Below are 14,566 nucleotides of genomic sequence, written 5' to 3'. Positions count from 1 at the left end.
GCCGGGCAACCCAGCTGTGCTCCAGGAGGGGGATGAGGGCTGCATGGCCCTCCTAAGCTTTCTGGAACCAAAACCACCTGCCTGCCCCCCTTCAGAAATACCCCTTGACAACAGCAGCACAGTGAACCTAGAGGCGAATGTAGCCCAGACGGAAGATGGCCCCGCTGAGGCAGAAACACAGGCACTTGTTCTGCCCACAGAAGTCATGGCCCTCAGTCCACCCTCCCCATCCACAATCCCAGCAACCTGGGACCCCAGCCTAACCCAAGCCAAAGAATCACCAACGGCAGCAGGAGAGGCAGGGCCACATTGGTTCCCCGAGGGGCAAGAAGAGGATGGAGGGCTCTGTCCCCCACTCAACCAAAGTTCACCCACCTCCAAGGAGGGGGGCACTCTCCCTGTCCCAGCGGGCTCTCCTGAAGACCCCAGTGACCCTCCCCAGCCCTACCGCCTAGCTGACGACTACACTCCAGCCCCTGCAGCCTTCCAGGGCCTCAGCCTGTCCAGCCACATGTCTTTGCTACACTCACGCAACTCCTGCAAGACGCTCAAGTGTCCCAAGTGCAACTGGCACTACAAGTACCAGCAGACCCTGGACGTGCACATGCGGGAGAAGCACCCTGAAAGCAACAGTCACTGCAGCTACTGCAGCGCTGGGGGGGCCCACCCCCGCCTCGCACGCGGAGAAAGCTACAACTGTGGCTACAAGCCCTACCGCTGTGACATCTGCAACTACTCCACCACCACCAAGGGCAACCTCAGCATCCACATGCAGTCTGACAAGCACCTGGCCAACCTGCAGGGTTTCCAGGGAGGGCCTGGTGGGCAGGGAAGCCCCCCAGAGGCATCGCTGCCGCCCTCCTCAGGGGACAAGGAGCCCAAGACCAAATCATCCTGGCAGTGCAAGGTGTGCAGCTATGAGACCAACATCTCTCGCAACCTGCGCATCCACATGACCTCTGAGAAGCACATGCAGAATGTCCTCATGCTCCACCAGGGGCTGCCACTGGGCCTGCCACCTGGGCTGGTGGGGCCAGGCCCTCCGCCTCCAGCAGGGGCTGCCCCCACCACCACCCCTGAACTCTTCCAGTACTTTGGGCCACAGGCTCTAGGGCAGCCCCAGGCTCCCTTGCCTGGCCCTGGGCTGAGGCCAGACAAGCCCCTGGAGACCCAGCTGCTTCTCAACGGCTTCCACCAGCTCGGAGCACCTGCCCGAAAGTTCCCTACACCCGGTAAGCTCCTTGGGCTTTGCTCCTCTTCCCCTTCCCTCCCCCTTCCAGGGTTAAACTCAATTCCCTGCTCTCTCCTACTTAGGTAACCTCAGCACTATCCTCATTTACCCACCACCCACATTCCCACAGACCAAGCGGACCCTGCTCCATTCCTCTGGCCACTAATGTGTCTCTGTCCCCTAGCCCCTGGTAGCCTCTCCCCGGACACCCACCTGCCTCAAAGTCAGCTCCTGGGCTCCTTGTCTGATGGCCTGCCCACCTCGCCGCCCCCAGATGACAGCCCATCTCTGAAGGTATCCGCTGCCTCGTGTGCCAGGCCTTCAGCACTGACAACCTGGAGCTGCTGCTCTACCACTGCAGCATGGGCCGCAGTCTCCCGGAGGCTGAATGGAAGGAGGTGGCTGGTGATACCCACCGCTGCAAACTCTGCTGCTATGGCACCCAGCTCAAGGCCAACTTCCAACTCCACCTCAAGACCGACAAACATGCTCAGAAGTACCAGCTGGCAGCCCACCTGAGGGAGGGCAGTGGGGCCACAGGCACTCCCTCCCTCATGCCTCTGGGAGATGGGACTCCTTATGGGTCTGTGTCCCCCCTGCACCTGCGCTGCAACATCTGTGACTTTGAGTCCAATAGCAAAGAGAAGATGCAGCTGCACGCCCGGGGGGCAGCCCATGAGGAAAACAGCCAGGTCTATAAGGTGAGGGGCAGAAAAGCCTGGGGTGAAGGGCAGAACAGACAGCCTCTGGGGAGAGGGAAGAAGGCATGGGGATGGATATGCAGAATGGGAAAGGGATGGGAAAACCCATCGTGGCAGAACTTGAGAAAAAGGTACATATGCACCAGGGTAATATGCTATTTAGTAAAAACATGTGGAGAAAGAGACCAAGGATGGTGGACTTGGACAAAGTGAATCCGATATTTTATTCAGCTTTTGTTTGGGCTAGAGGGAGGAATCTGCCTCTGCTCAGCCCATCTTATCGCCAGAAGTTTAAGAACAGAATGAGATTCCATTCACAAACTAGGAGAGTCCAGGATGGGTAGGAGGAAGAGAAGAATGGGGGGGGGGGGGGGGAAGCAGTGATACTCTAATGCTCAGGTGGCCTTAGGAAGGAATAGGGGAGCTCAGGAGGGTGGAAGGGCTTGGTAGGGAGGGGCTGATGCCGGTCAGGCTCCCTTGCAGGAAGGCAAAGGAGCCCCCAAGATCTGGAGGTGTCTGTTCCTTCTGGGCCTGAGTAGCCTCTTTCTGTTTTTCCAGTTTCTGCTGGAGATGGAGGGGCCAGCAGCAGGGGCAGAGTTGGGGCTGTTCCGCTGCCTGCTGTGTGCCTGGGAGACGCCCTCTCGCCTGGCCATGCTGCAGCACCTGCGAGCACCAGCCCATCGTGATGCCCAAGCCCAGCGGCGCCTACAGTTGTTACAGAGTGGCCCAGTAGCTGAGGAAGGGTTCTCAGCTCTTCAGAGCATCCTGAGCTTCAGCCACGGACAGCTCCGGACTCCAGGTGAGGAAGAGGGGACTGGAGGGGAAGGGTGGGCAGGGAGGGCAGCTGGCACGGGAGTTGAGGGCTGACGAGAAAGTGATACAAGGAGGAATGGGTCTGTGGGCACTCAATAGCAGGTGGAAAGGAGCTGTAAAGAGGTAACAAAACCAGATATCAGGAACAGTGGGGCTGCCGAGCAAAGGGGGAAACAAGAGGCTGTTGGAGGGAGGAGGCAGAGAAGGGCATGGACTTTGTTAGGTAGAGAACAGAGAACAGGAAGAGAGATGAGGAGTCACCCAGTGATTCCAAGTATTGACCAGTGTCCTAGCAATGCTGGGTAAGGGGTAGGCAGGAGCTGGTCAGGAACATCAGAGGCAGAAAGAAAAGAATGGGCCAGGACATATCAGAAACTGATGGGAGCTGTGGGCATGGTCTGAAGGCAGCATGGGAAGCCCTTGACAAGCTCCCCAGCCTTTTCCTGTCTCCTAGGAGGTCTTCAGCCTGAAGGCTGGGCTGAGGGTCCCCCAAGGCAGCTCAGGTTGTACCTGTAGAAACTGAACGGCCCATCAGGTGCCACTGACTCAGACAGTGCAGGATGAGGGCCTGGAAGGGGCTGTCAGAGGTGCACAGAGCGTCCAGGCTTCATAGAGGCCAGTGGTGGGTGAGGGTGAGGGCACGGACAGCAGGAACCAGGAATAGGCAGCATTGACTGGTGCTAATTGAATTGCCAATATGCTGGCTGGAGTTAAGTGCCGGAGGGGCCCAGATCAATAGCTAACGATCCTGGCGCAAGGCTGAATGGAGTTAAGGAACTTTAACACTTTAATTAGGCCGCCACCGAAAATAAATTCCTACACATCTGTCAATTCTTGCTTGAGTGGTAATCTCCTCTCCCAGTTAGACCTCTGCCTCCTGCTCACCACAGCTGCTTCCATTCAACTTCACCTTCCTTCTTCAGTGCCCTCCCTCTACATTTCTGGGCTCCTCACTTCCAGGATCAGTCAAGTCAAGGAGCTGAGTTTGGTCCTGTATCTGTTACCTGCCACTGGACTTGTTTGCTCATCTTCAAGTGACAGGGCTGGACTCCCAGAGATGATTCTTAGACCCTACCAATTCTAACTGTAATTCTCTCCCCTTGTCCTCTGCAATTCTTTTTGCCCTCCCCTGCCTGTTGATTTATCCATCTGTTTTCTCCCTCATTGCCTGGCTGCTTGTCCTGCTTTCTCTGCTCTATCTCCTCCCCATCCTGATGCTTCATCCTTGTAAGCTGACTCTCCCCTCACTCTCACAGGGAAGGCTCCTGTTGCCCCCTTCCCTGAGCCACCCACCCCTGAGAAAGATGCCCAGAGCAAGACAGAACAATTGGGTGAGTTGCTCATTTGGTCCTTTTCCCTCCATCCCTTGGCCCCCCCACCCCAATCCTAATACATTCTGAGATGTTCACGGAACCTTGCAGTAACCCACACACCCAGCAAGGCTCAGGATAAAGGAGCCAAAGTGATCAAAAGAAAGGACACATCAGAGGGAAGGGAGGCAGAGCCACAGAAGGCTCGGTGCTTCTATTCTCTTCGAGGACCCAAACCTGGCCATCCTGCTAACCTGGGGTCAGCCCTGCTGAGTCAGCCTCCCCTCACTGTACTCAGTATAGCTCTACTTTCTTTCCCTTTCTCCCTTTCCCCAGAGCCCAACCCCCTACTCTGGAAGCTCTGTGCTACAAATCAGGTCATCTTAAGAGCTGGGGGTCTGTGAAAGGAAGAGGGAGGTCTGTAGAATCTCTTAATCTCCTCTCCTTTCATCTTCAGCTTCTGAAGAGGCAGAGAACAAGACTGGCCCTCCTGGAGACAGTGCCAGCCAGACCACGGTCAGAACTGGGGTAACTGGGAAGAGCTGAGGGGGGTGGGGATCTAGTTTTATTGAGATCTGCTCATGTTCTGAAGGCAGAAATTATAATCAGCAGAGCTTTACAGAGATTTCAGACTGAAGACCTAATTTTGTCGTGCTTGTGACTTATTTCATTCAGAATACATCTAAGAAATTCCACCTGGGCCCAGTTATGGGTGTTGAGCACCAACAGGGGGCAGAGCTGGCCCCCAGGGGTGGAGCACTGAGGGAGATGAGGAAAGAATGGCAGGAATTGGAGGGAAATGTGAAGAGAGAAGCTGTATTGAGGGCAGGAAAAATTGGAGGTAGGTAGAGGGAGGAAAGAAGTGAAGAAATGAAGAGAGAAAGGCAAAACCAAAAAAACTAGCTGCTGCCCAGCTCTTTATTTCTGCCATGGGAAGAAAGACAACCAGATGTGGATGTTCACCTCCTGCCGGAAGCCCTGAACCTGGATGGAAGTGTTCTGGCACCACCTCCTGAGAGCAGAGGCACCAGCCCAGATGATTCACCCAGACAGCAAGCTCTGCAAATCTCTAAGTCTCCAGACCCAGTCCTCTGCCTGACCTAGGCAGGCCCCAGTAGTTTAGCTCTGTGGCCTGATTGATTTTGGGGGACTCCCAGCCTTTGGTCTTGAGGTGCCATCCTGTGCCTCACAGCTCTCCAAACTGGAGCTGCAATATGCAGTATTTATCATGACTGCTTTCCTGCAAACTGCTGTAGTAATGGCTTATGTCCTCAGCTTTCCCTCCTCCTAACTCCTACTCCCTCAACAGACCCACTCAGATGTCTGCTCCTAGGCCTAGGTACATTCAGATGAGCATCCCTTTTCTGGCACACAGGCCTGGACTGATAGCAGAGGGGGAAGGATAGGAAGTGAGCCAGGGAGACAAATGCAGGCTGGCAGACAGGCAATCAGGTGACTAAGGGGGAAACAGGGGCTTCCCAGGCCCTACCCCAGGCTCCCCAGTCCCACCCTCCAGAGGTGTGGGTGGTAATGCACTAAAAGAGCCAGGCCAGAATTTCCTGAGCCACTGGGGGAGCTATGGTGAATGTTTGTATTAAGAAGAGAAGAAAAATAAAAGAAGGAAAAGAAAGTGGAAACTGCTGAGCCTCTGAGGGAGAATGAGCTGGCTTCTGAGCAGACAGGTAGGGAGGGCGCCTACCTGAGACACTTAGTTCAGGGGCCTTGGGGAGGCACAATGACCAAGACAAGGGAGACTCTGGGTCCTGGAAGTGCCAGAGGGAAGGGGAACCATTTCAGGGAGAAGATACAGGCAGTGTGAGGGTGGTTAAGAAAAGAAAACTAAATCCCTGGGAGGTAGGTACAGGGCTTGTACTGTCAGCTAGAGAACTGAGTAGGGCAGCAGAAACAGGGAAAGACACACCGAAGAAAAAGAAGCCAGGATGGAGGGAGAGGGCCAGACAAAGAAAGAAGGCAAGGCAAGGTGGTGGCCTAGCTTAGGCCTTTGTCCCAGTCCATGGGAAATGAGGGAGGAGCCAACTTTCAGGACTGTGGTTGGGTCCACAGTGATGCCTTCCTCTTGGGCTCACTCCTCCTCTGTTGGGAGTGGGGGATTTTGCTGTGTCCAGGAGCCCAAAGGATGAGTGATGGTAGGTCCCACCTGTCCCTGACACCCCATCCACCTCCCGTGTGTCCCCCAGGTATACTGCTGTCCATACTGCAGCTTCCTGAGCCCAGAGTCTGAGCAGGTGAGGGCTCATGCACTCTCTCAACATGCAGTGCAGCCCAAGTACAGGTGCCCACTGTGCCAGGAGCAGCTGGTGGGCCGGCCTGCCCTGCACTTCCACCTGAGCCACCTTCACAACGTGGTGCCGGAGTGCGTTGAGAAGCTGCTGCTTGTGGTGAGTACAGGCTGGCTGAATACTCATGCACGGCCCTGTAAGGCCTGGCAGGAGGAGCAAGAAGGGAGGCAAAGGAGGGGGTGCTTGGCTAGTGTGTGTGTTGGGGGTGAGTGTTGGTGAAGGAAACAGCATTTTACAGATTTGAAAGTAGATTTTAGAGTTGGAGGGAACCTCACAGTGGAGCTTATCTAATAAGTTGCCTCTACTTGCCTGTGAGGAAGCTAAGCATTTCCTTCACTTCCACTAAGTCCTGAGAAGAGCTGTTCCACAGCAGGCCTGGGTGGTCAGACAGGAGAGGTGCAGCCCAGGCCCTTTCCTCTGTGGGTGGGAAAAGCAGACGTTAGGTGGGAGGTTTGTCCAGAGGAGGCTGGAGCTGTGGAAAAGGGCTGGGCACAGGCATAGGAGTAGCCAGGGGGTGGGAGGGAAGTCACTGGGATTTCTTCCCTTACAGGCCACAACCGTAGAGATGACCTTTATGACCAAAGTGCTGCCTGGGCCCTCTCTCAGCCCTCTGGGGGATGGCCCAGAGCCCCTGGCTCCCAGGCCAGAGCCTGCACCCAGCAGAGACCAGGCAGCAGGTAAGGAAGGGATGGCAAACCTCCCAAGGTGGCAGGAAAGGGGACCTGGGCTACACAGACCATGAAGGTCTGAAGGCAACTGAGGCAAGGATCAGTTGCCCTAGATATTGAATGGGTGGGGTTTGACTTAAAGTTCCCTTCTCATTGCAACCCCTTCTCTCCCCTAGAAGGCCCTCACCTGACCCCAGAAGCGAGTCCCGATTCTCTTTCTGAGCCTCCCCTGCCCTCAGCTGAGGCCCCAGACAAGCCCACAGGAAGCCCTGACCAACCCCCCTCTCCAGCCCCATCTCCAGCCCCTCGACTTGATGCCCAGGCTGAAGAAATGGCTCCTCCATCCACTATGACTGAGGAGGAAGAGGGGACTGCTGGAGAGCCCCGCCCTGCAGAACCAGCTCCAGCTGACTCTCGACACCCTTTGACCTATCGGAAGACCACCAACTTTGCTCTGGACAAGTTTCTGGACCCTGCCCGGCCCTATAAGTGCACTGTGTGTAAAGAGTCCTTCACACAGAAGAATATCCTCCTGGTCCATTATAACTCTGTCTCCCACCTGCACAAGATGAAGAAGGCTGCCATTGACCCCTCCAGCCCTGCCCGGGGAGAGGCTGGCACAGCACCTGCTACCCCTGCTGCCACAGACAAGCCCTTTAAGTGCACAGTCTGCCGAGTCTCCTACAACCAGAGCTCCACCCTGGAGATCCACATGCGCTCAGTTCTGCACCAGACTCGTTCACGGGGGTCCAAGACTGATGCCAAGACTGAGGGACCAGACCGTGGTGGCCAAGAAGAGCCCAAAGAAGGCGAAACTGAGGGGGAGGCAGGCACTGATAAGAAGGGCCCCGACCCCAATGGCTTCATATCTGGATTGCCCTTCTTGTCTCCTCCTCCCCCTCCCTTGGACCTACACCGATTCCCAGCTCCTCTCTTCACCCCACCTGTCCTGCCCCCTTTCCCTTTGGTGCCCGAATCACTGCTTAAGCTCCAGCAGCAGCAGCTGCTCCTGCCCTTCTACCTCCATGACCTCAAGGTGGGGCCTAAGCTGGCATTGGCTGGGCCTGCGCCCCTGCTATCTCTGCCAGCTGCCACCCCTCCTCCCCAACCCCCACCCCCAAAGGCAGAGCTGGCTGAGCAGGAATGGGAGCGGCCCCCCATGGCTGAAGAGGGAACCGAGGCAGGGACAGCCTCACCCCCTCAACCAACACCCAATGAGGCAACCTGCACTGCAGCTAAAGCCCTTCTAGAAAACTTTGGCTTTGAGCTGGTGATCCAATACAATGAGGGGAAACAGGCTGTACCCCCTCCTCCGACCCCACCCCCACCAGAAGCCCTGGGGGGTGGGGATAAGCTGGCCTGCAGGGCCTGTGGGAAACTCTTCTCTAATATGCTCATCCTCAAGACACACGAGGAGCATGTCCACTGCCGCTTTTTGCCCTTTGAGGCCCTGAGCCGTTATGCTGCTCAGTTTCGAAAGAGCTATGATAGCCTGTACCCGCCCCCTGCAGAGCCTCCCAAACCTCCTGATGGGTCTCTGGATTCACCTGCTCCCCAACTGGGTCCACCCTTCTTGGTGCCAGAGCCTGAGACAGGGGGGGCCCATCCCCCTGAGGAGCGAAGCCGGACAGGAGGACACTGGCCCTCCGAGGAGGAAGAAAACTCCAGAGGGAATCTTCCTCCGCTAGTGCCTGCAGGCCGCCGATTCTCCAGAACCAAGTTCACAGAGTTCCAGACCCAAGCTCTGCAGTCTTTCTTTGAGACCAGTGCCTACCCCAAGGACGGAGAGGTGGAGCGGCTTGCAAGTCTCTTGGGCCTGGCTAGCCGTGTGGTGGTAGTGTGGTTCCAGAATGCCCGCCAGAAAGCACGCAAAAATGCCAGTGAAGGGGGGCCTACACCAACAGTAGGAGGCACTGGGGGAGTCTCTAGCTGCAGGCGCTGCCACACCACCTTCTCCTGTGTTTTTGAGTTGGTGCGACACCTTAAGAAATGCTATGATGACCAGCCCACGGAAGAGGAAGAGGAAGAGGCAGAGAGAGGGGAAGAGGAAGAAGAGGTAGAGGAGGAAGACGCAGAGGAGGAACAGGGCCTGGAACCCCCCAAAGGGCCCAAGGTCCCATCACCAGAGCCTCCAGACAGAGAGGAGCTGAGCCAAGCAGAAGCAACAAAGCCAGACGGCAGAGAGCCTGAAGGGAGGCCTCCTCCTTCACCAACCCCAGTCCACACCTGTGACCAGTGTGCCATGTCTTTCCCCAGCCAGGACCTCCTGACAAGTCACCGCAGACTGCATTTCCTGCCATCTGTGCAGCCCAGTGCTTCCCCACACCTCATAGATCTGCCCTTGCTGGTGTTTGGGGAGCGAAACCCCCTAGTGGCAGGCACTCCACCAGTGCCAGGGCCACCGCTCAAGAGGAAGCTTGAGGATGGCAGCCTGTCCCCCACGGGCAGTGAAGCAGGGGGTGGAGGGGAGGGTGAGCCTCCCAGGGACAAGCGCCTGCGCACCACCATCCTGCCTGAGCAGTTGGAGATCCTGTACCGCTGGTACATGCAGGACTCCAATCCGACACGCAAGATGCTCGACTGCATCTCTGAAGAAGTGGGGCTCAAAAAGCGGGTGGTGCAGGTCTGGTTCCAGAATACCAGGGCCCGAGAGAGGAAAGGCCAATTTCGAGGCACCTCTGGGGGAGTGCCCAATCCGGCAGTCAAGCCCTCTGTCACACCCACCCCTGCACCCTTCCCCAAGTTCAACCTCTTGTTGGGAAAGGTGGATGATGGGACTGGGAGGGAGGCTCAAAAGAGAGAAGCACCTGCTTTTCCCTATCCCACAGTCACCTCTACTATAGGGCCCCTGCCTTTTCTGCCTCCTGGGAAGGAGGCCACCACCCCAACACCAGAGCCACCTCTACCTCTCCCACCTCCCCCTCCCCTTCCCCCCAGTGAGGATGAGGGCCCAGAGGAACCTGTGAAAGCTTCTCCAGAGAGTGAGGCTTGCAGTCCATCTGCAGGAGATCTAAGTGATTCATCTGCTTCCAGCCTGGCGGAACCAGAGTCCCCTGGGGCTGGAGGGACCAGTGGGGGACCAGGTGGGGCCGGGGTTCCAGATGGAATGGGGCAGCGGCGCTACAGGACCCAGATGAGCAGCCTGCAGCTGAAGATCATGAAAGCCTGCTATGAAGCCTACCGCACCCCCACCATGCAGGAGTGCGAGGTGCTGGGGGAGGAGATTGGGCTGCCCAAGAGAGTCATCCAGGTCTGGTTCCAGAATGCCCGTGCCAAGGAAAAGAAGGCCAAACTGCAGGGGGCAGCAGTTGGTGGGGCTGGGGGCAGCAATGAGGGCCCCTTGGGAGCCCAGCGCACGGACTGCCCCTACTGTGACGTCAAGTACGATTTCTATGTCTCCTGCCGAGGCCATCTCTTTTCCCGCCAGCACCTGGCCAAGCTCAAGGAGGCAGTCCGAGCCCAACTGAAGAGTGAAAGCAAGTGCTACGACTTGGCCCCAGCACCTGAGGCATCCCTGGCTCCCAAGGCCCCAACTGCCACCACACCTGCCTCTGTGCCCCTTGGGGCTGCCCCAGCCCTGCCTCGCTTGGCCCCAGTTCTCTTGTCCGGCCCAGCTCTGGCCCAGCCCCCATTGGGCAGTTTAGCTCCTTTCAATTCAGGTGAGTGGAAGGTTGGGAGGAGTTGGAATTCAGAGAGCATTTCCCTCTAATGACATGCCCTCCCTTTTCCCTCTTGATTCTTCCCATCTCCTATAGCCTGTGGTCTTCCTTTGTTTCAGGCTCCTGGGGGAAAGAAGGGAAGAAAGGGAGCATGGAGGCTAGTGGTGGGAATGAGTGAGTGAGGCTGGAGGTAGCCTATAGCAGGAAGGATGAGGGGCCATGAGGTAGCTAATCCTTCATCATTCCTTTCATCTTCCTAGGCCCTGCAGCCTCCTCAGGCCTTCTTGGCCTCGCCACTTCAGTCCTGCCTGCTACCACAGTGGTCCAGACTGCTGGCCCAGGCTGCCCCTTACCTCAGAGACCTGTGCCCGACCAAATCAACACCTCCACAGCAGGCACCAATGACCCCACCCCGGGCCCACCTACTGAGCCCTCTGGGGACAAGGTCTCTGGTGAGCGAAAACCAATTGCAGCCCCCACCAACTCTTCCACTGATGCCCTCAAGAACCTCAAAGCATTGAAGGCCACCGTCCCAGCCCTGTTGGGGGGCCAGTTCCTGCCCTTCCCACTGCCCCCTGCAGGAGGGGCCACACCACCGGCTGTCTTTGGCCCCCAGTTACAGGGGGCCTACTTCCAACAGCTTTATGGCATGAAGAAGGGGCTATTTCCCATGAACCCTGTGATACCTCAGACACTCATCGGACTGCTCCCCAATGCCCTCCTGCAGCCACCACCCCAGCCCCCCGAGCCCACAGCCACAGCACCTCCAAAGCCTCCCGAACTGCCTGCTCCAGGAGAGGGGGAGGCCGGGGAGGCCGACGAGCTGCTGACAGGCAGCACTGGTATCTCCACTGTGGATGTGACCTACCGTTACCTGTGCCGCCAGTGCAAGATGGCATTTGACGGGGAGGCCCCGGCCACTGCTCATCAGAGATCCTTCTGTTTCTTTGGGCGGGGCTCTAGTGGTTCCGTGCCACCCCCTCTTCGGGTGCCCATCTGCACCTACCACTGCCTGGCATGTGAGGTGCTGCTGAGTGGGCGTGAAGCCCTGGCTTCCCACCTGCGCTCCTCGGCCCACAGGCGAAAGGCGGCCCCACCCCCAGGGGGCCCACCCATTACCGTCACCAACGCAGCCACTGCTGCCACGGCTGCCGTGGCTTTTGCCAAAGAGGAAGCAAGATTACCTCACACGGACTCCAACCCAAAAACTACTACTACCTCTACACTTCTAGCTTTATAAACAGATAAACCAAGATCTGGGGGGAGGGGAGGGCCTCAGGGCTTCCTCTCTTATCCCAAAGGGTGTCTGATGGGACCTCAAATCCCTCACCCCAATCTTCAGCTCCGCCCACCTCATGGGAATCTTTCAATTCCCACCCTCAGTGGGCTTCACACACACACACCCCCTCCAGCAGCATCCTGCCTCCTCCCCTCCCCCAGATATACTCCTCCACAACTCCTAGCCCTGTGTCTTCACAGACACACCCTCATCTTGTCATCCTGACCATTCATGTCTGCCCTGCCCACCGCACACAGAATCTGTCCTTCAGTCTTTCCCCACTGAATTCCCAGTCACACCCCAACTCCTATAAACACACACACAAATACATGTTCTCCCATGCTGTTCCACTGACTGAGAACACCAAAAAAAAAAAAAAAAAAGAAAAGGAAAGGAAAAAGAAACCCCAAGACAAAGAAGGGGGAAGGAAAATAAACTGTTGCTCCCTCTTCTCCTTCCTGCCCCCTTGTCTAGAGCACCATACTGCTCAAAAACTTTCCAAATACCCAGCTGGCTCTCAAGATTGGAGCCTGGGCTGGGCAGGGAGCCCACAAAACTAACCAAACTTTAGGTCTGGGGTGGGGAGAAATGCTCCCAGCTCACTCTCCTTACACTCCCTCACCTGGCAGGGGAGTCCCTGTGGCTTGGACTCTAGGGGAAGCTGCCACCAGGAACCCCTCTGCCAATCCCCACCCTGCATCCTGGGAACTGCAGTAATTTATTCTCAAAGGCTTTAAACAGATCCTCTCAGCAGCCGTGGGCCTGCTCCTTATCCCAGCCCTGCCATGTGGGGGTCCAGCCTCTGGGACCGGCGCTGTCCACCAAACGGCAAATCCAAAGTTCTTGAAAAAAAAAACCCACAAAACTGAAACACACACAACCAAAAAGGAGAGAACGCACACATGTGCATGGGAGCAAGAGATGGAGAGACCAGAGGAATGAACTAAAGAAAAACAAACTTGGAAAATACAGAAAAAAACCTGAAAACTCTCCTATCAAATGTGTTTTTTTCCTGTTTGTGTCACTCCTCCCCATTTTAAGGGTTTCTTGAAAGCACCTCATCTTTGGAAGATCAAACAGCTTTAAATCCTTGCATGGGTATGGTGATCCTGGGGACAAAGCAGTGCAGCCTTGCCCTGGTCATGCCCAGCGGGGGGGGGGGGGGGGGGGGATGGGGGGACTGGTAATGGGGAGAAGCCTGGAGACTGGGAGACACATCCGTGCCTCTGAATTGAGTATTTATCAGGAGAGGTAATATCCCCTCATTCCCAGCTGTGAGAAAAGCCAGTGCTGCTAAAAATGTCTTGGCAGTGCCAGAAGGAAAGGGGGACAGGGCAGTATGGTGTTTGAATTTTGGGTATGCTTTTTTCATATAGCTAACCACCGTTTCTTACTCATTTCTTTTACAAACCCTTACTCACTCCTTTCCCTCCCTGTGGCCCCTTCACATTTTGGTCACTTCTTAAACCTCCTTGCTTGTGGGGATGCTTGTTCCCCATCTGTGTTCTTCCCCTTTGTCCTCTGCCCTGGCGCCTGTTCCCTTCAGCCCAGCCCCTCCAGTAAGCAGCAGCTGCTGGGGGCACCCCAAAAGGAGTCAGAGCATGTGGTGAGGCCCATGGGGGCCAGAACATGATTGTGGGGAGATGGGTGGGCAAGGAGATGACTGAAGCACAAGGTGAATCTCTGACAGGGTGATACCACCAACAAGAGGGATGAGCTGGGACACGGTTCCCCAATTCTATCCTAATTGTCTCTGTAAGCATCAGGTGGTAAGTGTAGCAACCCCAAAGCCCAGCCAAAGTGAAATAGGGTGGAGAAGTAGGTGTTTTATTTTAGCAAAGAAAAGCCCCCAAAACTTCCCAGTCCTCCAGATAGTATCTTCTACTACTCTTGCCCCTAAGAACTTCCCTTGTGAGGGAGTCTGCTTCCAGACTTTCTCCCTTCAGGCTTCTTCCACTCCCATTCTCCGTTTCATATACACACACACATTGAGCCAGCCCTGGATTTGGATTTCCCAGTCTCTGTCACTCCACTCTGTGAACATGTTAATACTGAAGCAGTGGCTTATGTGCAGAAAAGATGGAAAGGGGGGAGGGGGTTAAGAATGGCTGTCCCTAGTCCCTGTATGTTCTGTGAATCTCACTTCCGGTCCCCTTCATTTCTAAAATTAAAAGCTCCAACTCTAGCAAACTGGGGTGGGGTGGAATTAGTTATTCTGATGATGCCAAAAATGCCAGTTACAAATGCAAGCAGGAGGCTAGAAACTGGCCTACTGTGGTCTTGCTCTTGCTGCCACCTTCCCTCACCTCTCTCTCTTGCACCCCTCCCTTCTTCCCTATCCTTTTTCTCCTGTTGAAATTCTGTGTACAAACTATTTTCTTAGCAGCATGTGTATGAGGAAAGAAGCTTTTTCATTCTGCTTTCTGGGAATGTGACTTGTGTATAAAATTCGAAAACAAAAAATTAAAAAAAAAAAAATAGGAGAAACAGAGGAAACATTTTAAAGAAAACCTTGGCAAACACCTGGCATGGGATGATCAGAGGTGTGGTATCATGCATTTTAGGGATTTACAGCAGTGTAGCTTGGCTTCAGTTAGAACCATGA

At 55.7% G+C, this 14,566-nt stretch overlaps 1 protein-coding gene across 1 annotated transcript in view; it reads left to right on the top strand.

Moving 5' to 3' along the window:
• ZFHX2 (zinc finger homeobox 2) overlaps window positions 1-12,113 on the top strand; it is a 25,165-nt gene extending 13,052 nt beyond the window's left edge. The window contains 10 exon segments of the mRNA XM_016205846.2: window positions 5-1,232; window positions 1,416-1,526; window positions 1,529-1,932; window positions 2,491-2,731; window positions 4,002-4,076; window positions 4,513-4,571; window positions 6,254-6,454; window positions 6,906-7,032; window positions 7,200-10,682; window positions 10,943-12,113. Of these exon segments, the coding sequence (XP_016061332.2) occupies window positions 5-1,232; window positions 1,416-1,526; window positions 1,529-1,932; window positions 2,491-2,731; window positions 4,002-4,076; window positions 4,513-4,571; window positions 6,254-6,454; window positions 6,906-7,032; window positions 7,200-10,682; window positions 10,943-11,922 (6,909 nt within the window). The 3' untranslated portion in view covers window positions 11,923-12,113.
• The last annotated feature ends 2,453 nt before the right edge of the window (window positions 12,114-14,566 follow it).

The sequence above is a fragment of the Miniopterus natalensis genome, chromosome 1 (assembly GCF_054644295.1).
Source record: "Miniopterus natalensis isolate mMinNat1 chromosome 1, mMinNat1.hap1, whole genome shotgun sequence".
NCBI lineage: Eukaryota > Metazoa > Chordata > Mammalia > Chiroptera > Miniopteridae > Miniopterus > Miniopterus natalensis.
Note: the sequence above shows the minus strand (reverse complement) of the source record. Positions and strands in the feature narration are given on the sequence as shown.